This window comes from Equus caballus, chromosome 7, assembly GCF_041296265.1.
Source record: "Equus caballus isolate H_3958 breed thoroughbred chromosome 7, TB-T2T, whole genome shotgun sequence".
In the NCBI taxonomy this organism is placed as follows: Eukaryota; Metazoa; Chordata; class Mammalia; order Perissodactyla; family Equidae; genus Equus; species Equus caballus.
Genome location: NC_091690.1, coordinates 96449067 through 96475389, shown reverse-complemented (window position 1 = coordinate 96475389; position 26323 = coordinate 96449067). Strand labels below are relative to the sequence as shown.

At 45.3% G+C, this 26323-nt stretch overlaps 1 protein-coding gene across 1 annotated transcript; it reads left to right on the top strand.

Annotated features, from left to right (window-relative positions):
- Nucleotides 1-11392: 11392 nt before the first annotated feature.
- Nucleotides 11393-12136, top strand: BDNF (brain derived neurotrophic factor). Its single transcript, NM_001081787.1, has one exon. The coding sequence runs from the start codon at nt 11393-11395 to the stop codon at nt 12134-12136; it is 744 nt and encodes a 247-aa protein (NP_001075256.1).
- The last annotated feature ends 14187 nt before the right edge of the window (nt 12137-26323 follow it).

Genomic DNA, 26323 nt, shown 5'->3' with positions numbered 1-26323 from the left:
GTTTATACCGAACTTCTCCGGGCCTCTGCATTCTCAGCTGTAAACTATGGATAATTAGATTCTTTACCTTGTAGCTAATAAATGTTAGCGATTATTTTTAATCACTTTTAATACAAAGAGAAGTTTGACGTTACTTATTTACCCAGCTGCCCAGAGCATCTTCCAACAGTCCCTCCATATACACGGCAGTCCCCACCGATACTGTATCTATTCCTCGGTACTCTGTAGAAACCCAGCCCCCCTCCTGTTGCTTAGGTTAAACGTATCTGTGTTGAGCTCGCCTGTCTTCTGGAGGAATTAGTGTTGAGTGAAGAGGGATGGAAACACACAGATGTTCTCACCGTCCTGGTCCTCATGGAGCCACAGAATTGGATGTTTCCCTCTATGTACTTTCTATGGGCCTAAGTGATGTGGATATTTTCTGACCAGCCATGCGGATCTTTTGTCATCTGAGAAGTTAATATTTTCCTTGTATTTTATAGTAGCTCTGGCGGATGGCCAGTCTCTTGAAGAGAGTCCACGTGGCTCGCTATGCGCCAGGTGGGCTCACCTCGGTGCGCCGTTCAGATGAACGTGACCCTTGGGAGACCTGGGGCTCGGGTAGCTCGGTGGGCAGGGGAACACATTCAAGTATTTTTGCTCCTGCGTTAAGCTGCAAATAATGAGCACTTTCCCCTGCTTTACAGTAAGTAATTAAAAGAAATTATAGAGTTGGACACAAAAATAACCCGAAGGACAACTGTGTGTGGAGCCACCAGTTTCCCCGTGTGTGCAGAAGTCTAATCCTCGGGAACACTCAGAACGTTGAGTTTCTGCGGAAAGGGTTGCATGTCCAGACATGTTTTGGCACCTGTCCACACGCTTCTGCATGGCGTGACTGCGTCCCAGAAGAAGGGCCGCGGTGCATGCATATGCACCTCCGTGGAATTTGCCCAACTGGTTCCTGAAAATGGTCTCGTAAAGGTGAGCCGCAGACAGCTGACAGCCTTCTCTTGCTAATTTTACCTTTTCCTTAGGATTTCTCAATAGTGGTTTTAGAAGGATTGCTCTTCTTTTGTCTCTTGAAGCATCTCAGCTATCTGGTTTCTCTCCCTCACCTATTTTCACCTCTCTTGCTTTTTTAAATTTAATGTTCTATGCACTTCAGAGGATGGGGCGTGATCTAGAGAGGTCTCTTCATCAGGTGAGAATTGTCCCTCCGGTTTTCCATGTCACCCTTCTGAATTAATGACTTTGAAGCCTTCCAGTTGGGACCTCAGATGGGTTTAATCATGTAAAGATATTCTGTCTATAATGGAAATTGCTCTGATAACTAATTAACCACAGGAATACTCCGGCTGTGGAAAATTTCAGGAGCACCATCTGTGGAAAAACTGAGAAGGGCATGCCTTTACCGCAGCTCTGGGGTCCATTAAGAGTGTGTTTGTGTGGCGACGGTGCCTAGTGGGTGTTGGCTCACAGCTGTCAGAATTCCTGTAGCATCTCATGGCAGGAACTCCACGTGCCCAGCGACACCCTCAAAGCAACCTGTTGATTTGAAGCTGCCAATTCAGATGAAAGAGACTGTAATAGGACTGACGGGTCTTAACTTTCTCTGTCTTGCTTTGTTGGTGGTATGGTTTTTTTTTTAAATTGTAATTGTTCTGGCATGTTCCCAATCTCCGCATTATGGCAAACTTCTTTTATTCAAGGGAGATTCCCTTTATCCTCTGGTATGAGAGAGTTACTGCATGTTCTCCTCTTAGGAAACAAGAATCCAGTTGTGTCACCCTGCATTTTTTTTAGGCATGGAGCATGCTCTGCTGTCCTTTCACAACATCCCCTGGTTGTAGGTGTGCCTCGTTTGTAATCTGGAGGAGGCTGTCCCTTAACTGTGTTGACGTCTGCACTATGTGGGGCTCAAGGTGGAACCTGATGATAGTGGGGATCCTGCCTGGGAAAATAGGGTTCTTTGTCATCTCAGTCCCACCCATTTGCAAATGATTCCCCAGCAACACTGTCAGGGTTCCCAGTGCGAGTCATTTGCATTTGTACTGGTGAACTTGACGCCTTCTTGGTGTTTGGAACCGAGCCACCTTGCAGTCCTTTGTAAAAAGCCCCAACAGTGGACCAGTCTCCGGTTCTGTTTGTGAAACCACCCCATCAACTCCTTGGTGATGTTATTCAACTCAAAAATTTTTGTACTTTTCTTTGGAAATCTGCCTTAATTTTTACACCTTTGGGTCCTTCGGTCTTGAAACATGATCCCAGATGTTAGAACCCAACTGAGAAATTGGGCTGCCTGCTTGGGCACCTCTCGAAGTAGAGACAGATTTGGGTTGGAGAGGGGATTCTGATGCTTGATACTCGCATTGATCTGCTTTAGGGTTTTGCTGCTGCTGCTGCTATTGTTTTATTTATTTATTTAAATTTCATGGTGCCTGGTAGGAGATAGCTGGAACTGTTAGTTTTAAGACAAGTCTAGAAATAAGAGTCACCGTTGAGTGGTGAGTCAGTTCTTTCTGCCTCTATCTCTATTTCACCATTTCAGGATAGGAGGAACTCACAAGGATCAGAGATATCTATCTGGCTGAAAGTATTAGTGTGCCTGGAAATCTACCCCCTGCTGTAGCTGGTTGTATTATTTCCAGTACGATTCTGATTGAGTGAGCGATGATAAGCTATATAGGGAATCAGGGAAGCCAATTAAGCTTGCACTTGCCTTGTAGCATTGAGATATAAATTAGTGCTTGAGTGTGAGTCCAGATATAGATCAGCAGTGCTCTCTATAATTCTCATTCAACCAATCACGTTTATAGGTGTCCCACACTTTATGGCATAAACACAATAGTGGAAAAGCCAGTCGACAGAAGGGCAACCCAGATTTTACTTCATACCATCACAAAAGCAAAAATATTTCCCCACATGATAAACGTCCCAATAAAACAAGTTGAACCAGGGAGGAAAATGACAGGTAAGCCCATGGCATGATCCGAATGTACCGTAATACTCCAGTTGACGTTAACCACTGCATCTCTGTATCTTAAGTAGCTTCTTTCTCTTTAGCATTTCGCCCAGTCCTTCTCAACTTTAATAAGTATATGAATCACCTGGAAGTATCTGAATCTTGGTGAAAAGCAGATTCTGAGTGAGTGGGTGGAGTGGAGGGATGCAGGAGGAGACCTGAGACGCTGCATTTCCTGTAAGCTCCCAGGTGATGCTAATCCTGCGACCCACGGATCACACTCTGAGAAGCAAGTCTTCGTTTAATTTCAGCCCCCAGAAGTTTATCCTTACCTACATTTCCTAAAACTTATTTTGGGCCCCATAAATTTCTCCTTTTGTTGTAGTATTTTTGGTAACAAATTTGAATTGCATTATTACACTTAATTTGTAAATGTAGTACTCAAAAACTTACCTGAAATTTGAGACTTTAGGTTGCCTAAAGTGAATTTTGTACTTGAAATTTTTCTATAAATTCGAAGTCTGTATATGTAAGTACAATGGAAATGCCTATGTTACAATAATGTTTGTATCTCCCTACTCACTATTTCCAGAGTCATTTTCCCTTTAGCGGAAAATTCGCCCCATGATTTCACAGTAGTCATAGAGATGAACGCCTGTTATTAAATGTGACGTATACTTGATAATTTTTCCAGGTCTTTCCTTACAGGGCGGGTCACTGACACTTCATGGAACCAGATAGATAGTATCTTCTAATTAGCATTATTGTCTACCATATATGGGCATTTGATAAATAGTACACTGTTTTTGGCAATTCAGTAGTTAGAACATCGTTAAATCTCAATTTTACTTTAGTTCGTCATAACAAGTCCCACCTGAAATTCTAAAGAAAACAGAATCCTAATTAAAGAAATTAGGCTTTTGAATTGAATGTGAACTGCCATTTAGTTCTTATAATCTAAAATATAGTAGTTGAAAATTTTAAAAAGCATTTTTAGGCAGTCTCCTCATTTGATTTGCAAGTGATTTGTGTGCTGGATGCCAAGACTTCCTCATAGGCGGGAGATGCGCCATCCAGCAGTGCTGCTCTGAAGAGGAGACGAAGGAAGAGGGCCAGGCATGGGTCGGACTGCCAGCTCTGGTGGCTCTGGCTTTCAGGGGTTCTTCCTCGGTTACAGGAGAACTGTAGGTTTCCTAGGGTGGTGTTGATGGAAAGCACTTGGAGACCTTTGGATGGTGGTGGCTGTGCCTGGGCTTGGAGTGGTGGGGGGCGGGGGCGGGGGCGGGGGAGGGCGGTGTTCTCGGCCCAGACCTGGTCGTTGGGCCAGGCGCGTCGTTCTACCCCTTCTTCCGAAATTCATTCCATTTTTACGGCCCACTTTAGGACTTGCTGCTCTCACTTTAATTGCACCTCCCTGAAATACCAGGCCAATAGTACCAGCACGAAGGTAGCTGAGTCATTTAGATGTGTGGGGACCTGGTTTGTGCAAGGGGCTGTACAAATTGGGGTAATTCAGAGGAGAATTCCCAGCCCGTATCCTAATGGAGAATATGGGCTCATTTTACTCTTGGCTAAGGTAGGTCCCTGACCGATAGAAAAGTCCTTACTTTGTCGGGTATGGGCTGGGCAATAGAGGGGATTAATAGAGGACCAGAGCTATAGTGCTTTCTATGAAAGATGTTTGTAAATTTCTCTATCAAACTAATGACTCAGGGAAATAGACATTTTTTCATGGTAGTTACGTGTATGTATCACTCCGGGTTTGAACTAAGAACAGCAAATTCTCTGGCTCTCTTAGTGAGGCCGAGTAGCGTCTACAAGTATCACCCAACACCAAGGGTGCATGGGGCATCAGAGAGGACTCTGGTGTGAGGGACTGCGTTTTGTAGTAAGCGTGGTTAGATACCCATGGACATAAACTGCATTATAGTTAAAAACTATGTTTCAAGGCACTTTGTTCAAAGCTTTAAAGCATCTGCGTTATCAGGTAGCATTTTTTGAAATATTTATTGTTCCCCTTGATTGGTCCTTCAGGTAAGTTTGACCTGAATGCGTCTGTAATGATCACTGGCTTTCTTTCCCCTTGTTTTATTTGTGGATTCCAACTACCAATTATTAAGAAATGTGAGGTTTTTTGTTTTTGAGTGTTTTTTGATCTTCTTGGCTAAGCAGTTTATACGTAATGGGAAAATAATACAGAAATAATACAGAGGGATGGAAGAAACTAGTCCCTGGATTTGAAGACCTAGTTTTCCTTTGGAAACTGAGGTTCTGACCTCGTTCTATCAGGGGAACTACAGTGAGTGGATGAGTTGATTAAAAACTCTGGTCCTCTTTCCTCCTGTATGAAATGGGGATAATTATAGTTACCTGCACCTCTAGGGTCCTATGAGTCTTAATTACTTACTATTTGCAAAGTGTTTGGAGATCTTTGAATTAAAAGTGCTGAGCGGTGGAATCCAAGTTCAGGGTAATTATAATTGGAATGAGGGTTTGTATTCCTGCCTTCCCTCTGCCTCCTTCCACACTGTCCTTCGGCCAGCCCCGACATTACTCATGCTTTACCATGCCGCTCCGTGCACTTCTCTCTACTCCCTTTTTCTTTTGCAACTCACTTCAGCCTAAAAATAAATAAGTAAATAAATGATTAAGTTAAAGGATACATCCAGGCCCTTAACCCCCACCCCACACTTAAGTAACTGCTTAATATTTACTTTGAAAGCTCAGCAGCCACTATGAATAAAATCAGTGAATTAAATTGTCTCTTCCGGTCTTTCATTCTTCCAGGTCCTCCCACACATGGTGATGAGCTGGGCTTTTGAAGCACTCCGCTGCTCAGAACCTTTTGTGGGCCCTTCCATGCCTGCGAGGCAAGGTCCAAGTTCTTTAGCATCACCCTCAGAGCCTTTCCAACTCTGGCAGTCATCCGCTCTCAGTTCTCACTATTCCTAGTCCAGAACTCTTCTCTCGAGAAATTTTCTCCACGCCTTTAACTGACCTGCTGTCCATCCGCTGGTGTCGTTTCTGGATATGTGTAAACCCTTTGCAGGCTTCTTCACAAAGTGTTCTTCCATCTTCTAACTGGACGTAACCTCTTCCTTTTTATAGAATTTTATCTATACTTTTCCTTGGTGGTTTCTGTCTTTACATTTTAGTTACTTACATACATGTCCAACCTCCCTCCTAGACTGTGAAACTTGAGAGTAGATTCCAGGTCTGCTGAATGAACAAACAAAAGTAAGGATAATAGTGCATGTAGTGAAACTGGGTACAGAGTAATGATTATTTATATGAATTTACAAGATTTCAGTAAGATGGCCTCTTAATAGATTTGCATCGTGTATGTTAGGAATTAAGCATCAATTGATAATTTCTTCAACATTACCATCGTCCTTTTGGCTTATAAGACCATCTAAGATGAGCAGCCATATCATCTTTAATCTGTGTTTTCTTTAATTTCATGCTCATAGACAAACCCAAAGAGACTGGGAGCAAACAGAGCGTGGCACTTTTTTCCTGGATGCCTGAATTATTCACACTGTTGTTTGGTTTTTCTTCTTAGCTTTGGCCATGGAAACTTGGTTCCAACATATCTAAATTTTTGGAAAGCTTTCTTTAGAGGAAGAGCACGTTGTCTAAAATTCCATCTGCTGAAGTAGTCAAGCCTTAAGGTTGAAGGGTCTTAGAGGGCAGGATTAATCCAATTCTCTGAAGTCATATCTTAAGGCGCTGCCTTTGGAAAGTTGGGCGTAGGATACACGTAACTGCAGGAAACCATCACATCCCATCAGCTCCTCCTTTGACGGCCCTTCGCAGCCTCTCTCCTCCCTGCAGTTAAATGTTCTACAACTGGCAGCGCGTGTCCTGATGGTAAAAGCTTGGACAAGGAGACAGGTAACCTATTAGCTTTGTGATATCTGATAGGTTACTTGACCTCTCTGAACCATAACTGCCTCATCTGTATAATCGGGATAATAATACCTGTCCTGTCTCCTAATAACAACCAAATTAGATGATCCTTGTGAAGGTTCTGTAGTCTTTTAGACAAATCTAAGTTATTACTACAGCGTGCTATCACAGATATTCATCTGGCTGAATGTAAGACTTGTGAGTCATGCTTAAAACTAAATTACATTTCTACTACGTTGCTTTTCTTTTAACCCTCTATACTATATTTAAATTCTTGAGAGCTAGAAAGAGACCTTCCTAGCATTTTATAGGTGTGGTTGAGTCGATTGTTTTAAGCCTTGGAGCAGAATTGGACAGCACCAATGAATTTATTATGTATAAACAGATATATAGACTAACGATCTACTTAGCAGTATTGCGCAACCCCTTTATCTTTCGTGTAATAAAGACTCATCGGAAGAGCTAAAATGTAAGAATTGTCACGGAAGTTCTTACTTAAACTTTTATGATTTCCTAATATAGTATGTAAAATTATTGAAGAGGTTAACAGAAAAAAAAAAAGGAAAAGAAGGAAAATTCCAAATTTTGCTATTATGATTATTACTGACTTGTCTAAGTCTCCTCTTGAAGTAGTAGAAACAGCTACACAGGAAGTAGTATGTTGTAGTGTTATTGGCCTTTTAATTATTCGAGTCAAGGTTTACCCTATTAGAGAAACTCAAGAGATTGCTCATGGCTGATAATTGCCATCCGTCAAATCCCTTAGAGCTGGTAATTTGGGTTTAGCACAGCCTATACTTGACCTAATAATTTCAGTGAGTTCACTATGCTTTCCAGATGGAAAGGCTTCCTACAACACTGATGTCAGCACTGTCTGCCACGGTTTACAAACCGTCAGTAAGTTTTTACTGAGTACTATTACCTTATTTTGTGTTCAGCGTTATGGGGGATCAGACATGATCCATTCCCTCCGAGATCTTATCATCCAACTGAGGAGTTAGCATAATGAGGTAATCAGAGAACGTGGCGGGTGTGGTCTGGTGCTCGAACTGGGTCATGAAGGATAAACAAGATTTAGTCAGAGAGAAAGGAGTTTGCCAGGAGAATGGAACAAGTCACTTCTGGGCAATAATGTGTATAGGGCTCCAAGGACTCTGGCCTGATCAGAGCAGAGGTTAGAAAGCATTGATTGATATGACAAACTTAGCTAAGTAGGGTGGGGCCAGACTTTGGAGGGTGTTGAATACCAGGTAAAAGGAGGTTAGATTTGATCTAGGGGAACAAAAAAGCCATTGCAAGTTCTGTGTAAGAGAATGATAAGACGAGAGTGTTAGGCCATGGTCATCAGAGTTAAATGGAGCAGAAAGGATGTCAGGTACACCAGGGGGACATTGTGGTCATAAAATGGGATGGTGAGGGCTGAGCCAAGATAATGGCAGTGGGATGGAGAGAAAGGGATGGACAGGAGAGACGTCGTAAAGGAAAAATGAGCAGGACCTCTCCACTGACTGGATTTGAAGGCTGTACAAGAAATGTATTGTTAGACTTGCTGCCAAGATTTCCAGCCGGCAGCCTGGGTGGTCCAGAGAATCACAAAACCATTGGCAGAAATAGAAAAGTTAGGAAGTAACATTGTTCCAACGAAAAGCATTGAGTTTGTCTTCGAGGCCTTTCAGAGAGTGGGCAGTTGGCCTTGTAGAGGTGTCACGTACGGGGCAGGCGGGGCTGGGGGGAGGGGGTTGGGCTCTCTCACCAGGTGGTTAATGACTGAATCTGTGCGGCTGGTCAGCTTGGAGGGATACTGGGCCTCAGGATGAAGTAATATTCACTCAGAGGCCATTTGTTCCTCTGAAATAGTTGCTGTGGGACTGATGAGAAAGTGATCTATAAAGAACTAACTACTTTTGTAACCAAACAGTTATTAATAAAAAGATGAATGAGACCAGTGAAAGGCAGGATACTGCTTTAAGCCAAGTATAGAAAAAGGTATCATTAAAAGACTCGTTACTGTGGGACTGATGATAAAACAGTTTGCCAGCTCTGGTTTGAGATGCCTCGGTACCTTGGGCCGCTGTAAGCAGTTAGTGTGGGCACTTAGTAAATGCTTATTAAACTTACTCTGTTTCATTAATTCTCAGATACACATTTTCTTTTTCTTATTTTTAACATCCCTGAACTTGGATCGTGTCTGAAGTGGACGTCATTTCGTTCTTATTGTTGGCTGTGCCAAAGTCATAACACAGTTGTCATCACATTAACCCATTTATTTTGCTTAATTTTCTTTTTTTATACATGCATAAAAGTTATATATGATAAAAAGTGTCCAAATAAGTCTGAAATAACAGTAATCAGTGATAAAGAAAGCAGTAGTTTAATTGGCTGCATTTTTAATTTTTTCGTGGTACTTAAAAGAGTGTGTTTTATAATGATGATATCTGAGACTTAATGAAATACGGTGTTAAAAGCTAGCTGAGCACAGCAAATCTCTACCAGTGCGATGTAGATGGCTGGAGTAAAATATTCTAAATTTGCATTCTTTCCTCGACCTACATTTGCGGTATCCCTTGGGTTGGTTTAATTTGGACTGGGAACACGAGGAGAAAGGGTTTTCGTTCAGTGGTGTAAGTGCTGCCTGCCAGAATAGACACCTCCGTGGAGGACCGTTGCTTTGATGGTGCAGAAGCCAGGATATTCACAAAAGTTCGGGTATTAGCAGAGTGGGTCATCTGCATTTTATTCAAACCAGCGTGCACTTCCTACTCTGAGACCATTGTGCAATCCACACAGTTCTGAGCGTGCTTGCTGTGTGTGCAAAGTGAGGGTCTAGCAGGGAATTTGTTGGTGTTTGGGGAGGACCATAACGTCTCTTAGTGGTAGAAAATGTGATCTCATCAAAGTGGAGAACAGACACATTTGGTCCTCGCTCGCAGAGTTTCCAGCCGTTTCTGCAGTAGGAGCTACTGACTGGAGGTAGGTTGCCTTCCTAATCAGTGACACTTCATGGACAGAAAAACAGTCCCTTTTCCTACTGATGGACAGCAAAACAACTACGGCATGTGTGTGTCTTTTGTAAGTCCTTGCTCCACAACTGACAAGCAGGAATTAAGTTAGGGTGCCGGGGCTGGGGGGTGCTCCTCTTTACTCCTGAGGGGCACGATGCTTCAGGTAAGTGATTCTGAAGTTCTTCACCAGCTGACAGTAACCTTGGGCTGGTCTGTAGGTATGTTTTCATTTTGGTTGTTCATCCATCCTAACTGGCTTCCCAGAGCACGCCTGTAGATGCAGAGCCAAAGTTAGAGTATTGCAACCCTCTGGCAAACGGGAAAAGATTAATTTTGTGCAGTGCTGTTCAGGGACTTCCCAGGAAACTTCAAAAGCACAGGAAGAAGCTCTAGCTGCCTATACCAAAGTGAGCAAAATGCCACTCAGCGTTTTAAAGGTACGATTAACTCACAGCTCTCACACACTCACACACACATACAGGACCACATTTCCCATAAAAAGAGAAGCTGAGGTTTCTCAGATGGGTCTGTGTATGCGCCAGAAAAGCCAAGGGGTGAGGGCCTCCAAGGGTTGGTGGAGATGAACGTGGATCCGCATATGGGAGGCATTTGAAATTGACTTCAGTGCCTTTTAAGGCTGACTTTTCTAATTCTCTCTTAGGCAGACACATTATTTTCATGATATCAGCCCCAGGCGTAGACACATCATTAAAGTCAACGTGTATTAAACGATTTTTGTTTGGAAATAAGCAAAACATTTTCAGTTATGACCACCCAGGTGTAGTAGAAAAATGCTGGAGCTGGAGTCGGGAGCCCGAATTCTAAGAAACTTTCTTCGTGACACGAGGCAAGCAAGTCCTCTGTGGCCTTTGGTTTCCTTGCCCGTAAAACAGGATGGCTCGATGACATTACCTTTCTTCTCTGCTCTGTCTAGTAGGTTATCTCTATGGGAGGAACATAGTCTATGTGGAGGCTCCTGATGGCTCCCTGACTTCAGCTTCTGCGTGCACTCAGGCCTAGACACGGCATAGCTAGAGAGGCCCACTCAGACCCTTGGGCCACTCCTGTTCCCGTCACACATTCCTGCGATAGGAACATGTTGCACACTCGAAAAAAAATTACCATTACATTTGCTGTTGTTGCTTAGTGACATTTCTGATACTGTGTTTCTTGTGACAGCAGAGATCATTAAAAATTAAATCTGCAAAGCTGCTAAAGTAGGAGGAAGGAGGAGAACTTGAAGCCACAATTTTTTTCACTTGCGTAGAAGCCGTCTAATCTTGGGTTTATATGCTAAATCTTGGGGCAAACGCTGGCCGTCTCTGGTTTATATTAAAGCACGCCAGCACACTGCTGACATGAACTTGTGTCTGGTGCAGCTGGAGTTTATCACCAATACGTCAAAAACCTTGACCCTCCCAAATGCCCTGGAATTACTGTCAGATGGGCTGCACGGCATCCCTGCCAGAGAAAACCCTAACCGGTTTTGTGTCCTGTCTCTGCTTTCTCCCTGCAGTTCCACCAGGTGCGAAGAGTGATGACCATCCTTTTCCTTACTATGGTTATTTCATACTTCGGTTGCATGAAGGCTGCCCCCATGAAAGAAGCAAACGCCCGAGGACAAGGCAGCTTGGCCTACCCAGCTGTGCGGACCCATGGGACTCTGGAGAGCGTGAACGGGCCCAAGGCAGGCTCGAGAGGCCTGACCTCGTTGGCTGACACTTTCGAACACGTGATAGAAGACCTGTTGGATGAGGGCCAGAAAGTGCGGCCCGATGAAGAGAACAGTAAGGACGCGGACTTGTACACTTCCCGGGTGATGCTCAGTAGTCAAGTGCCTTTGGAGCCTCCCCTTCTCTTTCTGCTGGAGGAATACAAAAATTACCTGGATGCTGCAAACATGTCTATGAGGGTCCGGCGCCACTCTGACCCGGCCCGCCGCGGGGAGCTGAGCGTCTGCGACAGCATTAGCGAGTGGGTCACCGCGGCGGATAAGAAGACGGCAGTGGACATGTCGGGCGGGACGGTCACGGTCCTGGAAAAGGTCCCTGTGTCGAAAGGCCAGCTGAAGCAGTACTTCTATGAGACCAAGTGCAACCCCATGGGTTACACGAAGGAGGGCTGCAGGGGCATCGACAAAAGGCACTGGAACTCCCAATGCCGAACTACCCAGTCGTACGTGCGGGCCCTCACCATGGATAGCAAAAAGAGAATCGGCTGGCGGTTCATAAGGATAGACACTTCCTGTGTATGTACATTGACCATTAAAAGGGGAAGATAGTGGCTTTATGTTGTATAGATTATATTGAGACAAAAATTATCTATTTGTATATATACATAACAGGGTAAATTATTCAGTTAAGAAAAAATAATTTTATGAACTGCATGTATAAATGGAGTTTCTACCGTACCGTGGTTCTACAGTCTGTTTATTGGACAGATCCATGACCAGAAGGGAAACAGTCATTTCGCGCACAACTTTAAAAAATCTGCATTACATTCCTCGATAATGTTGTGGTTTGTTGCCGTTGCCAAGAATTGAAAACGTAAAAAGTTTAAAAAATAATAATAAATTGCATGCTGCTTTAATTGTGAATTGATAATAAACTGTCCTCTTTCAGAAAACAGACAAAAAAAAAAAAAAACCAACAAAAATTTGAACCAAAACATTCCGTTTACATTTTAGACAGTAAGTATCTTCGTTCCTGTTAGTACAATATCTGTTTTACTGCTTTTAACTTCTGATAGCGTTGGAATTAAAACATGTCAAGGTGCTGTTGTCATCGCGTTACTGGCTTAGGGGATGGGGCATGGGAGGGGTATATTTTCGTTTGTTTTGTGTTTTTTCCGTTTGTTTTGTTTTGTTTTTTTAGTTCCCACAGGGAGTAGGGATGGGGAAAGAATTCCTTCAGTACCTATTCTGGTGGAGAAAAGAGTCATTTGTCTGTTGTAAAGATGTTTGCAATGCAGTCGGATGACTGGAAAGTGAATAAAACAGAGGCGACTGCGCGCAGGGCTCGCGGCTTCCCGGGACACCTCCTCGGCGCCCTGCGGCTGCGGTCAGGGCGCTCTGCTGTGGAGAGGCCTACCTTGACTTCCAGCACATTCTTTGCCCCCTCCCCTCTTGGTCCTCTCTGTTTTGTTTTCTCTCAAGGAAGAAAAATCAGGTGCGTGCTCTGAAATATTTCCCCCGCCGCTGTGAACGAGGGAACAACTTCGACACATCGTGGAGCTGGTGTAAGCGTGGAGAACAGGGATTTCCCTTTTTAGAAGAGAAAAAGGATAACAAAATCACGCAAAAATAAGGATTCTTTTTTATGAGGGGTAAACATTAGGGTAAACCATAGTAAGTCTTAAAAAGAATTATGGTAAGGCTTAAAAATGTCTTGAAGCAAAAGGTGGAGTTCTGTATGGACCCAGAAAACGCCTAGATTGGAGCAGGAGTCTACACTGCCAGTGAAACGATACTGAACAGCCGCATGGAGGCTGTGGGGAGCGGACTTGTCACTTCCAGGCGGTGCAGGAGGACTCTGAGTGGCCGTCCCGAGGTCTGGGTGAGGCTGGCGAGTGGTACTTGAGACATTCCAAAAGGGAGGCCTCTGAAGGACCCTTCAGAGGTGGCTCTGGAATGACATGTCAAGTTGCAGGGACCTCGCGCTTTAAGTGCCTACATTACCTAACGTGCTGAGAGGTTCTCACTGGAGGACGTGCTCAAGCTGACTCCCGCCCCCGCCCTGGATCATTTTGCATAAAGCTGGATTAGCCTGGAGCAGGCGCAGAACCAAATATGGTGTTGTGACCCTGAGGTTGACGCCATGAGATAGATGTTTGCTCCGTGAACACTTACTGCTTTGAAATTAGACTTGAGGAAACCAGGGTTTTGTCTTTTGAGAACTTTTGGTAAGGGGGAAGGGGACAGGAAAAGGCCCCAAAACTCAGGTTGGATGATCAAGGCTACAGATAGAAAACCTTGTCCAGAGATGAGACTTCGGGAAGGTGTCTGCACACCCGGGACCCTGAAGGCTGGAAGGTGCCTTGCTCGATGGAAGAGGCCAGGACAGTCTTGACAGAGCTCTGCTTCCCGGTGAAGGCCACAGCGACCTCCCGTCCATCCTGTCTGTCCAGGGAGAGGTCCCCTGCCTCACCTCTGCCATCTGGGGTCAGGAGAAGTCAAGTTGGGATCCTGGAGTAGTGGTCTTGGGAAAAGTGGACCCCAGGGAAAATTAGTGCTAAGCCCATTTAGCCCACTCTCTAAACTGAAGACGTCCTGCGCCAGTGTCCTTGAGTATCAGAAAGCCTCAAGAAATTGCTGCATCTTAGTAGGATGAGGGATAAGCAAAAGAGGATGTCCACCATGACCCGGGGATGAAGATGCCATCAGCAACTAATTTCTATCTGTTCAGTCTTTCATTTAGAACGACCTGTCTTTTACAGGACCATCTGAATACCTGTCTTTAAGAGAAGGAAGACTTTATGTAGCATAGGTATGTTTTGTGCTGTTTGAAAATACTATCTTTGTAATTATTTTTAACATGTAATGAATACTTGGAATACCTGCTGTATGTTCATTTTTTGCAGTCTCTTTCCGAGGGACAAACTTATAAAACAAACAAAAGTTCCCATCACAGCCTCAAAGTAGAGCAAAGGCCAGAGCTGTTAAGCGGTTGAGTAGCAGCATTCAGCACTGGCGGGGTCACCGGCTCTCTCTTCCCCAACAAGACACGTCACAGTCACATGCTTGGTGGTTTACGTTGACCTAAGATTTATTTTGTTAAAATCTCTCTCTGTTGCTTTTCATTTTTGTTCTGTTCTGTTTTGTTTTGTTTTTTAAAGTCTTGCTGTGGTCTCTTTGTGGCAGAAGTGTTTCATGCATGGCAGCAGGCCTGTTGCTTTTTTATGGTGATTCCCATTGAAAATGTAAGTAAATGTCTGTGGCCTTGTTCTCTCTATGGTAAAGATATTATTCACCATGTAAAACAAAAAAAAAAATATTTATTGTATTTTAGTATATTTATATAATTATGTTATTGAAAAAATTGGCATTAAAACTTAACCGCATCAGAAGCCTATTGTAAATACAAGTTCTATTTAAGTGTACTAATTAACATATAATATATGTTTTAAATATAGAATTTTTAATGTTTTTAAATATATTTTCAAAGTACATAAAATCTGGGGGTTCTGGGTTTTTTCTCTTCACTGTAAAACAAACATGAAAACGTGTTTTACTATAAATACGTGTGTTCCTTGCTTTAAGACCAACCTGACTAGTTTTAACAGATGCACAGCCCTCCAGAGAGGACGCTTATTTCAAAGCATGGGAGGCCAATCCTACAGTCTGTGAGCATCCAAGAAGCTCCAGGATTGGGCCTGTCTTCCACAGACGAAGATAGGAGTGTCATTTTCTAGGACACTTGCAAGTTTTCCCCTTTGAAGTGATGTACTTTCATCCAGTACCAACCCGTGTATCCTAGCAACATCAGGATCCATGAATCAGGGCTGACTGGCTCTATTTGATTATAAAATAACTGTTTAAGAAATCAAAGTAGTTTACTTAGGGATAATGAGAATAAATTGGCCCAAATTTAGAAAGTCAATGACTGGAAAGCAACATAGACATTCAATATTTAGAGGCAGGTCATGCACCCTTGGTTTGGAAATGGCGCCATTTGCATTATGTATTTGTATCCATTGCACTGATTTAATTTTTGTACGTGGAGCATGCAGATTTTATATCACAGTACCCACGATCTAACAGATTGCTAGGATTTCTAAAAAGATTTGCCTCTGTGATGGCTGCCAAGCCGCTGGGTAATTTAGTTAAAGTGTTTAAAGTTATCACTAAATCTTAGGGAAATAAATGGAAGGATTTTAAATTAGAGAAAGAGCCATTAAGGAAAAAAAGCATCTGTTCCTACTCTTCAGACTCCCCATTTGAACACTGACAACCCATCCCAGAACGTGGTGAACTATATCTGTGCAATGTATCATTTCTATTTCAAACATACACACATGGTTTCCTCTTGTATTGTCTTATAAATAGGGATCAAGAAAGTCATAACAAACATCAACTTGCATTGTGTGTATGGAGGAGCAGATCAAATGAGATGAATTACTGCATCCTAGTCTGCCCAGGGAGCTTGCAAAGTGCTCTAGGATCTAAGAGAAGCCCTTGACTGCCAGTCAAGGCAGGAGCCCAGCCATGGAATTAGAATTTGGGTAAACTTCAGGCTTAACCAATTTCGTAGTCGAGGAAGACTGGAATATTTTCAAAGTGTTGAGGAAAAAGAAGTGAGAATTAAATGTGACATTCAGATTACTTGAAGTTAAAGGAGTTTGGTAAACATGACTGGGAGTTTTCATCAGAAGACAAGGTCAGACAAACAAACAAAAGATGGAGGCATCCACTAAATTGACCACCTCGGGGTCAACAGGAGGAGCCAATTCGCACTCTATTCATTGGGTGCAAGCAGTTAAACCTGTTTAATCATTAAGATGCCTGGAAATAACCCAGGTTATCGCTTTGGTCTCTGATTTTTCACTGTATTGATGAGCCTTTGCGGTCATCAGCCGTGTCTGTGAAGTTTTCTTTTTATTAACTGGACTAATTCTATGAACACTATCAAAGTTCTGAGTGAGAATCTGAACTAAATCTTAGAATGGCCCAGTGTTCAATTTCCCCTTATTCGTTTAAGTGGTTACTAGACTCTGGATAAAACGTCAAACGCCTTGTGAGCTGCAGCCACAGGCTTCAGGCCTGGCCTCGGCTCAGCGGCACTCGGCAGCAGGAGGGTCAGGCCTGAGGTCAACATGCGTGTCTTCTCCGCATTCTCCATCGAGCCTGTTCTGTAAGTCACTTAAAGTGGAAGTGGCTGCATATTTTGGTAAGCCTTTATTAAGTGAAGAATGTTAATAATTGGGCTAAGAAACAATATATGTACATAAATGTAGGTAGATAAAGTATTTAGCCTGGAAAGAGTCGTCTGTGGATTTGATCGAACGTCAAAATGAGGAACAGCAAAGTTAGTGATGGAATCTGGGCCGTTTTTTTAGCTGTGGGTTGTTTGAAAGGTCTGTTGGTTGATTTGAGGGGGACTGGGAATCTGACTCCACCTGGTTCCCTTAAGCTAACTGGCGGCTGGTTCTGTGAACTCCCCGTCTGAGACCCAAACTTAGAGACTAGAGTTGCTGCAGCCACTCCAAACCAGCCAGAGTTCATGCGTTCCAGCTAATGAACGCCCTGCCTGCACCTCTGTCCCCAGTCTTTTGAGTATCTTGATCTAGTCTTTCAGTTCTAATGACTACTTTAATTCTTTATTAAAAAGAGAAAAGGCAAACTTTTTTTTTATTGGAGTATAGTTGACCCACAATATCCTCTTAGTTTCGGGTGTACAACATAGCGATTCGACATTTATATACATTGTGAAAGGATCACCTGATAAATCTAGTAACCATCTGTCACCATACGAAGTTATCACACTGTTGTTGACTGTTCTCTATGCTGTACCTTACGCCCCTCACTTATTTATGGCTGGACGCTTGTACTTCTTAATCCCCTTCATCTATTTCACCCAACCCCCATGCCAACCTCCTCACTTTTGGTTATGTGATTAGATGCAGTAAATTGCCTGAAGAATATGTTTAAATATTAACAGAAAAGTATTATGATCTTACACATTCTATTCCTCATTAAGAAAGAGCCATTTGTGCGTCATTCTGTAGGATTTCCATAGGCTTTCGCTCACCCATCTAATTACTTGCTCGGCATGAAACACCAACCAGGAGCTCCCCAGCCTGGCATTTGCTTGTCTGAATAACAACAATCCTGCAGGCTCAGTATTGTCAGCGGCATGGAATTGTAAAAGCTGATCTTCCAATTAATTAAATCTCACCACACACACACGTGCATGTGCACTTGCACACGCAGACCCACACACTCAACAGGATCTTTACATTCACTATATATTTGTGTGAGCTGCTAATTTTTTATATCTGGCAAAACAAACGTACTTTTCCTTTGGAAAAATAAGCCCTTCTGTCCTAAAATACCCCACACGAAACACAGTAGTTAAAGACAGGACATGTCTTAAACCTGTAAATGACCCAAAAGTGTAGGTTGAGAGACTGAGCTTGCGAGGTCAGCTCTGCATGTAGAAGTCATCCTAAGGGTGCTTCTGTAGCACTGCGCTTGGGTGCTGTGTTCTGTCCCAGTGGGTCCACAGACCCCAGGAGCCGGTCTGCGTGGAACAGCAAAACCCAGGGGAGGTGTTTTTGTCTAGCTTAAGTGCTCACGTTTTGGAAAAACCCATGTCAAGTACCACAGTACACATTCAAATTACTTTCATCAAGCTGCATTCTCCATTGAGCCCTAACCTGTAAAAGCAAAGTTTCTAAACTGAATTGGGTGCATATCAAGGGGGGACGGAGAGAAAAAAAAATGGAAACCCTCTTGACTTCCGAGACCTTCTCCGCAAGACCCCAGCAGCGTTTCCGGGGGGAGAGCGGCACCCCCTGCCCCTCGTTGGCTGGTGCGGTGCTGCTCAAGCTGTGCTATCCAAGCCCCAGGAGCAGATCCAGGAGCTTGTTAGAAATGCAGATTCTCAGGCTCCGCCCCAGACCTGCTGAATCAGAGGCTCCAGGGGTGGGACCCGGCTAACCTGTGTTTTTAACAACGCTTCAGTGATTGTGAAGCCCCCTCAAGTCTGAGAACCACTGGGCTCTGGGGAGTAAACAGCCAGCCTGCCATCGTTCTTTTAGATAATAGGAGGGTAGCACAGCTCAAGAAACGGAACCATGAGCTCCGATCCTAGCCCAGTCACCACCTCGCTTCAAAGCCCGGCCAACATCACTCAAACCATCTAGATTTCCATTTTCTAGAACAAGAGCACAGGGTGCTCCCAGGTGGAGCAGCGCTCAGTGCTGCGAGAGTGCACTGATGGTTTAAAAGCGAGTACGTAAATGCGTGCCGGGAAAGCTCATTGCAGTTTATCGGCACCAATTGTTTTTCTTTCCTGTCAAAGCTACAGCAGAAGTGGATTCAGGACCCAGAGCATGTACTTGTTTGTAACACATTTCGAACGGCTGCGAGAAATGAGAAGCAACACGCAGCAAATTAATAAGGAAAAGATTATTCCATCTGGGAAGCTGGGCTCTGCACCTGCCAACACGGCCCTCTCTCTGTGAAACAGAGCTATTTGGTCACAAATTAAATAAGCTTCCTGAATTAATCAGCTGTTCCCGTCCGGCTGAGGAGTCCTAGGTTCGCCCCTCCAGAATCACCCGATTGTAAATACAAAGGGCTTCTCCAGTCTTGGTGGCAAGCCTCTTCCTGACTGTAGGAACCGGTCTCTGGAAGTGAGGAGGGAGAATGATGCATTCCCACCCCCGCCCGTGTGTGTGGGGTGTGTGTGTGTGCAGTTCCCTGCACATTTTAGACACTGCAAGCTGCATTTGAAGATTTTCTGTTTCTGGGCTGGGGTGGAGGGTGTCTGAATGGATCACCCATCTATTAGGCAGTCAACTCTGGCACATCTGCCTTAGGAGCCGAGAGTCCCAACAGTTCAGTCATTAACCAGGTTGGCCAACCATTTCGGGCGTCTGAGCCCCTGAGCCCTCGTCTGCCATAGGAAGAGGCTGAGCTGGACAGTCTTGGAGGTAAATTCTAGCTTTACGAGTCTCCCATTCCTTTCTTTCTGCTTCATCATTTGTGGTAAAAAGAGACTAAAGAGGTTTCTGAAGCACTTAAAGGCTGGAACATTCTGAGCATCCACCGTGCACCTGCTTGGCACTTGCCACAAGATGGGGATCAGGAGGCACCTTGGGTGGGCCTGGGAGTTGGGGACGTGGGGACACGGCCCAAAGAGGGTTTTCACTTCACGCATAACTATGAACGTGTCACCAATGCTTTTACTATCAGGCAGAAGATGCTTTGGGGCAGGTGCTCAAATATTCTGTAAGGTGCAGACTTTCTGCCTGGCTCTAAACTTACGTTCAAAGGCAGGCGGTGCCATTTCCCTGTGTTGTATCTCACCCCAGCTTACATGGTGCCCGGGAAAGGAAGAGCCTGTGTGTTTTGCTGAGTCACAGTCAGGAAACCCTGGATCAAACTGTGGCATTCGGATCCTGTAGAAGCACCGTTTGTAGAACTCTCTCCAGAACAAAAGGGGTTTGCATCTCAGGTCCTTTGGGTTTGTAACCTCACCAAGGACATGCAGCTCTCAACCTGCTCCGCTGCTGCCCCACACTCTGGCTGTGTCCTCTTTCTTAAGTCAATGGCCTTGAAGACAAGGGTGTCATGTGATAAGTCATGGCAACCCACACCAGACAGCAGACTTCTTCAGAGCAGAACTTTCCAGAAGGCCGTTGTGAGCGGAGCTTTAGGCAGCTTAGGAGACGAGCCTTGCTGGCACAACAGGGCCTGGAATTCCTCGTTCCAGCCACCCAGCTTTGACTTATTCCTAGCCCAGAGTCTCTGGGCCTGAATCTCTGAGAAACCCATATTTTCTTCCCAGTTCTATCCGCTTCTGCTCCCAGTTGGTGCCCATCTTCGCTTCCTGGTGACCTCAGGATTCTGTTTCTTCTGGGATCCAGCTTCTCAGAGGACAGCATAAAGTGGTAGTTACAGGTGTAGATTCTGGAGCCTGACTGCCCGGTTCTGAATCCCAGTTCTGCTACTAGACCTGTGTGACTGTGGGCAAGTTACTTAACTGCTCTGTGCCCTAGTTTCCTCACTTGTGAAGGACAGGTGAAAATACTGCCACCTACTTCTCAGGATTTTGTGAGAATCAAATAAGGTAACACACCTATAGCGCTTAGAGAAGTGATGGGCCATGGAAAAGTCTCAAAAACCCTTAGTTACTCTGCTACGGTGATAGGCTGGGCTAACCGAGTACAGATATCAGACGCTCTTCGCGAACACTCTCTGACTCTCGCAGGGGCTCCCGTTTCATCTGCCTTTCACTAGCATCCAGGGCCACTTCGTCTTTTCTGGAAAGCTCCAAGAGGCGTTTACCCTCTAGCACTACTTCTTGGCAGTTGAGTGTGACCGCTACCACACTCAGGCAAACGGAGAGGGAGACACCCTACGAGAAAAGGCATTTTTCCAGATCCACATTCCAAATGAAGCCCATGATCCTTATGCATCCATCTCGGCTGAACGGAAACAACTGAAGCCAGGGTGGCATGGATGAGTTCACATGGTCTGAAAGAGAAACAAGCAGCCACGGTCACATTTCTAAAAATAGCCGAGGCCCCTCGGGAAGCTCCCCGCTCCCCATCAGCCTCGTGTCATCCAGCCCATTTCACAGCAGTCACGAGGGGCGCACGCTGCAGGCGGGCCACGCTCGAGCTCCACACGTGACACACGCGACACCCGGGCCAGCCAGGGCCCGGCTGGCAGCACAGGTTCCCCCTTCAGAGACCAGGCAACCCACGCACAGAGAGTTCGATGAAGATGCCCAAGGTCACATGCTAGTGAGCAGCAGAGCAAGGGGGACCCTGTGCAGGCCGGAGCTGGGGCCGGGGCCGGCCACTGCAGAGCTGAACCAGCATAAAGGACGCGGGGAAATTTCGAAAACAAAAGAGATGGAAAACAGCCAGGTGGCTAAGAAGATCCGCGCTTCCGTCAAAGAGGAGGAGCGCTAGTGTTCTTGTAGTTTTTAGCTTTGGAGAGAATGCTGGCTTGCTGTTTTAAGGGTTAACAAGCAAAGAGGCTCACGTTGCATGGAGGCAAAAGCGACACCATGCTGCTTGCTCGGTGCTGAGCGGTCTGAGGGCGGGTTTCCAGAGCTTCGCGCCAGCTGTTCCCTGTACCTGGAAATGGGGCAGCTGTCACCCCTTCAACCCTGTAGCTGATCAGAAAGGCTTCCTGTGAGTTGCCAGGGTTGGGTAAACAGGCAGTGTCCTGCAGCCACTTGCTAAACTCAGGGTTGCCCAGTCCTCCCCAGTTCAAAATTTACAAAGTTATCCTGTGTTTGGGATTGAATGGCGGGGAGAAAGGGCAGCGCCCCAGGCCCTGCTCTGTCTCCATATTCTCGGATGCCAGCATCAGCAGAGGGGCAATGGGCAGCCACATCTCCGCCCCTCTCCCGCATGTGGCAGACATCACTGAGCCGAGGCTCAGCCTCAGAATCCTTCCGGAGGTAGGGCTCTGTGTGGTCACTGCCAGTTGGTTGACATGAGGCAAACGATGAGCTCAGTTTGCTCTCCTGGGTTTCCCGGTGTCTCCAGCACAGATCCCACAGGTACTGGGATACATCTGGCAGCAAAGCCAAGGTGCTCAGGACTGAATGTGCCCATCAGGGTGGAGCAGACTTTGGGTGTGAAAGGTAGGATGTTCTGCAGACATGTACAGAGAGAGTGGTGTCCATGGGCTTCGGACGGATGGCCCTGGAGTGAGGAGCCCAGCGATTACCCGGAATTACTCTAGGTGCTGGCTGGACACAAGGAGGGGGTTTTTGCGGGAGGCACTAATATTACATCCGTGCGTTGTACCAGATGCCATGCTAGATGCTTTGGATGCTCTCTGAAAGACATGTCAGCCATGAGATCATGTGTAATTTTAGAGACAAGGAAACGGACAGCACACGAGTTGAAATAATTTGCCCCAAGGTCACAAGTCAATAAATGGTAAAGTCTGATTTGAAGCCACTATAAATATATTTTATATATATATATATATATAACATGTATATAATCCCAAGGTCCCCAATCTTTTTTTTTAAAATGAGCATTGTTTTATTTCCTTTCATTGTTCTTCTGCTACCTAGAATTCTTAGTAAATTTATTGCTGCCTCTATGTTAATAATCTCTTGGCGTTCTCAGTATAACCCTATACTTTCTGGCATTTTTCTCCACCCCCCAGCTTTACTGATATAATTGACATATACATTGGATAAGTTTAAGATGTACAAAGTGTTGACGATACATTTACGTATTGCGAAATGATAGCTAACACCTGCATCACGTCACACAATTACTGTTTCTCTTTTGTGGTGAGAACATTAAAGACCTATTCTCTCAACAACTTTCAAGTATACAATACAGCATTGTTAACTCTAATCTCCAGGTGGTACGTTACATCTCCAGAACTTGTTCCTCTTATAGCTGGAAGTTTGAGCTCTTTGACCAACATCTCCTCTTTTCCTCCAGCCCCAGACCCTCGTAGCCACCATTCTAGTCTCCATGATTTTGGCTTTTTAGGTTCCACACATAATTGGGATCACATAGTACTTGTCTTTCTCTGTCTGACTTATTTCAGGCCCTCAAGGCCTGACACAAACACCTTTCAGTCATGGTGCGAATGCCAAGCCTCCCAGTCTTAACTACCAGACCAGTGGCTCTCGGTCCTGAGCTACACATTTGAGTCACTTAGGGAACTTTTAAAAAAATAGCTCTGCTGAGGCCCACCCCAGATGGGTTACAGCAGAGTCTCTGGGAGTGGTGTCCAGGCATCTGTAATTTTTAACGCTTCCCAGTGGTTCTATTGACCAGCCAGGGTAGAACCGCTGCCCTCGACTTCTCTTCCTCCAGGTGAACACGGGTCAGAGCTGTCAGAGAATTCTGGTGCTGTCCTAGTGGCAGGATTTGGGCATGGGATTTTGATGCCTGGGGATTAACCAGCTGGGACCCTAGACCCGGAGGAAATCACATACATGTAGGAGCCTAATCATAGAAATAAGAAAATTCTAGATACTACAATTACATTGAGTGTGAGAAGGGATGACCAGAAAGCTCAATGAAACTGAATCCTGGACTCGGGTCCTCAAATCCCTTCAAATTCCATGTGAGCGGGGACTGGAGTGGTGCTAACCGCTCCAGGAGGGTGGAGCCCGAAGCTGAGGGTCGAGGGGGCCAGTGGTGCCGAGAACAGAGCTCCCGACCAGAAGGCAGGCAGGCCATACCTGCCCCTCCTCCCAGCAGCCTGCTCTGAGCCAGCGGCAAGCTCCTGCACGCCATTTCACTAAAGCTGGGCTCATTCTGCTGGACTCCAACGGACTTCATAAAGTTCAAGCAAAGAGAAGAAAAACAAGTAATCTGTGCTGATGGTCTGGAGTGTTTTCTCTGTTTTCAGAAGTGACCGTTAGATTCACCTTTGGCTTTGTCTTCTGCTCCTTCTAATGTTTTTCTCTGTCCTCCCCCCCTCCCTCAAACTGCCCAGCAGTCCATCCCCATCGACCCAGTAGGAAACATCTCTCTGCCTCATGGTCCCTCCCGGGAGGGCTTCTTTTCACAGCAATGCAGGACGTGCCCAGCTGAGCCAGGCCACGGGCTCGCGGCAATTGGCAAATGGCCTGTGTCAGCAGGCACCGGGCTGCTGAGGCTCAGGTCAGCTGGTGAGAGGCTAAGTGGGCAAGCTGGCCTCTTCCCCATGCTTTCAGAACAGGAATCTGAGTCCCAGGAATCACTAGCCTGTGGGACCGGCAGCTATTTTGGGCCTGCCTTTATCCAGTGGAAAGTTGGGGGTGGTGTCATCTGAAACAGCCAAGGAGCATCTGGTTTCACCCTTCTCCAGGGCACGTCCCTAGAGGAAATGGAAGCAATGTCAAGCGACCAAAACGCCAGTGTCAGAATCTCCCTTTGTTTCTATTTCTGTGTCATTTCTTTTCATCCATTTCTTCCACTTTCAGCTCACCTTTCCACCATTCCGGGTCAGGTCTTCATCAGCTCCCGCCTAGGCTCTCATGGCAGCCTGCTGGCGGGCTCTCTGCCTCCATTGATCACCGCCCCCCCAACCTCTCCTCCCATGACTGCAGAAGGAGCTCCCTGAAGTTTCCATGGGAATAATGAGTGTGCGACGGCTTTGTAACACGTTACACAAAGAGCAACACCCCCCGACACATGAATTTACTGACTTGGCAGAGACGGATGCAGTTTTTACTCAGTGGTGAAGACGCAGGGATACAGGCCAGTGCTTTTGCGAAAGGATGAAACCAACAGGCTGAGAGGGATGTTGTAGGGCAACGAGGGTATGAGTTGGTACATACAGTATTGGAAACTTCAAACAAGTCTTCAAGAAGACACTCCAGGTGGACTTGCCTGCCCAGAAATTGTATGTCGTTGTGATAATCCCAATGACAAGTGTATGATGAAGACCTAAGTGCACCCATTTCTCAGGAAACTGAGGCTGAGACAGGCCAGCTGATTTGCCAAACATCACTCAGTGAGCACACAGCAAAACCAGAGGATAAATTCAGAAGACGTGTGCCTTCCAGCGTGCCATATTGATACAGATACATCGATGTAGATGTTGGATGGACAGATGGAGGGATGGAGCATGTGGGTTTCCCTCCCTTTAATATGTCGAAGGGCTCTGCATTGCTGACAGAGCATAAATCAGTCAGACTGGCGTTCATGGCCCTCTAGGATGTGGTTTTAGCTTATTTCCCTATTTTATTGTCAAACTGCCAACACTCCCTGCACTGCACGCTGACACCGCCCCCTTCTTCCCCAGATACACCTCACGCTGTGCCTCCTCCGTGCCTCTGTCCACCTCCTGTTTCTCTCTCTCTGATTATAGAAACCCCACCGTAACTCATAGTAGGATTGCCAGATAAAATATTGGACGCCCAGTTAAATCTGAATTTCAGGTAAACAACGAATAATTGTTTAATATAAGCATATCCAAGTACTGCATGAGACAAATTAAAAATTATTTGTTTTTATTTATGTTCAGATTTAACCTGGTGTCTTGTAATTTTGTTTGATAAATGAGACAACCCTACCTGTAAGACGCTGCCCCACAGGCAGCCTTTGCTTTCACTCTGCCCACCTCAGAGTGGGATTCAGCACTTCTTGGTATTTCCATACAGAGTTCACTCTTACCAAATTATGGGTGAACAATATGTGTTTTACTGAAGGTTTTTTAGTAAATATGAAAGATGGGGTTTACATTCCATAATACCTAACATTTTGTCTAAAAAAATTCTTATTAAAAATGGCCTCATGAGCCTGTGTTCTTGGTTAAAAAGTCACCAAGTGTTCTCTTGACCTCTTCCTACGTAGCATTCAGCCCAGCTCCCTAGCTCCCCAGCTCCCACTCCCTATTTGTCAGAGAAGTCTCCGTCTTCTGGACCTCGGCACTGGCCCAAGGCTCTTTGCATACCACAGCAGACTTATCGAAGCGACTTTTCAATTGAGCATTCGGTACAAAGGAATTGTCTACTAAAAAGATAAAAAATGTTCCCGCCTGTTATAGGATCTTCGAGGTTCAATTCCATGAGGCCTTCAGGACTTTCCCAGGACAACATGACTGCTCCCTGCCCAGGCAGCAGCTCTTTGCAGAGGTGCTCGAGCCCGTGCTTTACCCCAAGCTCTTCTGGGGCAGTGGGCATTTTTACTCTTCTGTGCACCCACTGCAGCCCATCGGGCTATGTGCCAGAAAGCACTCCACAAGTGCCTATTAAATTGAATGGCACAGTGTGGCACTCCATTTTCAGTGCATTTGGCCCTCAGTGGCTACACACACGCC